Here is a 391-nt window from a genome sequence, read left to right as displayed (position 1 = left end):
CGCGCCATCCACTGCCCCAGAGGGTCTCCGGTTTCCACACGGGAGTCCCCGCCGCGGCAGCACGAAGGTACTTCGCAAACCTTTTATTTGATTTCTAGCAAGCCAAGCGGGCAAGGTACAGGGGCGGTGGCTGCTGCCCCCACCTGCCCGAGCCGTTCCCGGCAGGTGCCCGTCGAACCCGTTCTCCCCAGCGCCATGCACCCGCTCTTGCCCGCAGCCGCGGCTGACTCACGGCGCTGGGGCGGCTGTCAGGGTCGGCTAAGGCTCAGCTCCCTCCCCGGGGGTGCTCACACAGTTGCAGCGAGGGCACCCCATGTCTGCACCGGGGTGACCGAAGGGAGATTGGACCGTGGTTGGTGAAGCTGACGGTGTTTAGAAGGCGTCTTCCCTG

At 66.2% G+C, this 391-nt stretch overlaps 1 protein-coding gene across 1 annotated transcript in view; it reads left to right on the top strand.

Annotated features, from left to right (window-relative positions):
- Positions 1–391, top strand: part of NCOR2 (nuclear receptor corepressor 2) — a gene marked incomplete at both ends in the record, with an annotated part of 39,980 nt that overhangs the window by 24,408 nt on the left and 15,181 nt on the right. The window contains one exon of the mRNA XM_009584592.1: positions 23–67. Within this exon, the coding sequence (XP_009582887.1) occupies positions 23–67 (45 nt within the window). The remainder of the gene's footprint in view (positions 1–22; positions 68–391) is intronic.

This window comes from Fulmarus glacialis, unplaced genomic scaffold (genome assembly GCF_000690835.1).
Source record: "Fulmarus glacialis isolate BGI_N327 unplaced genomic scaffold, ASM69083v1 scaffold13459, whole genome shotgun sequence".
Classification (NCBI taxonomy): Eukaryota; Metazoa; Chordata; class Aves; order Procellariiformes; family Procellariidae; genus Fulmarus; species Fulmarus glacialis.
The sequence above is the reverse complement of the archived record's forward strand: the minus strand, read 5'-3'. Positions and strand labels throughout refer to the sequence as shown.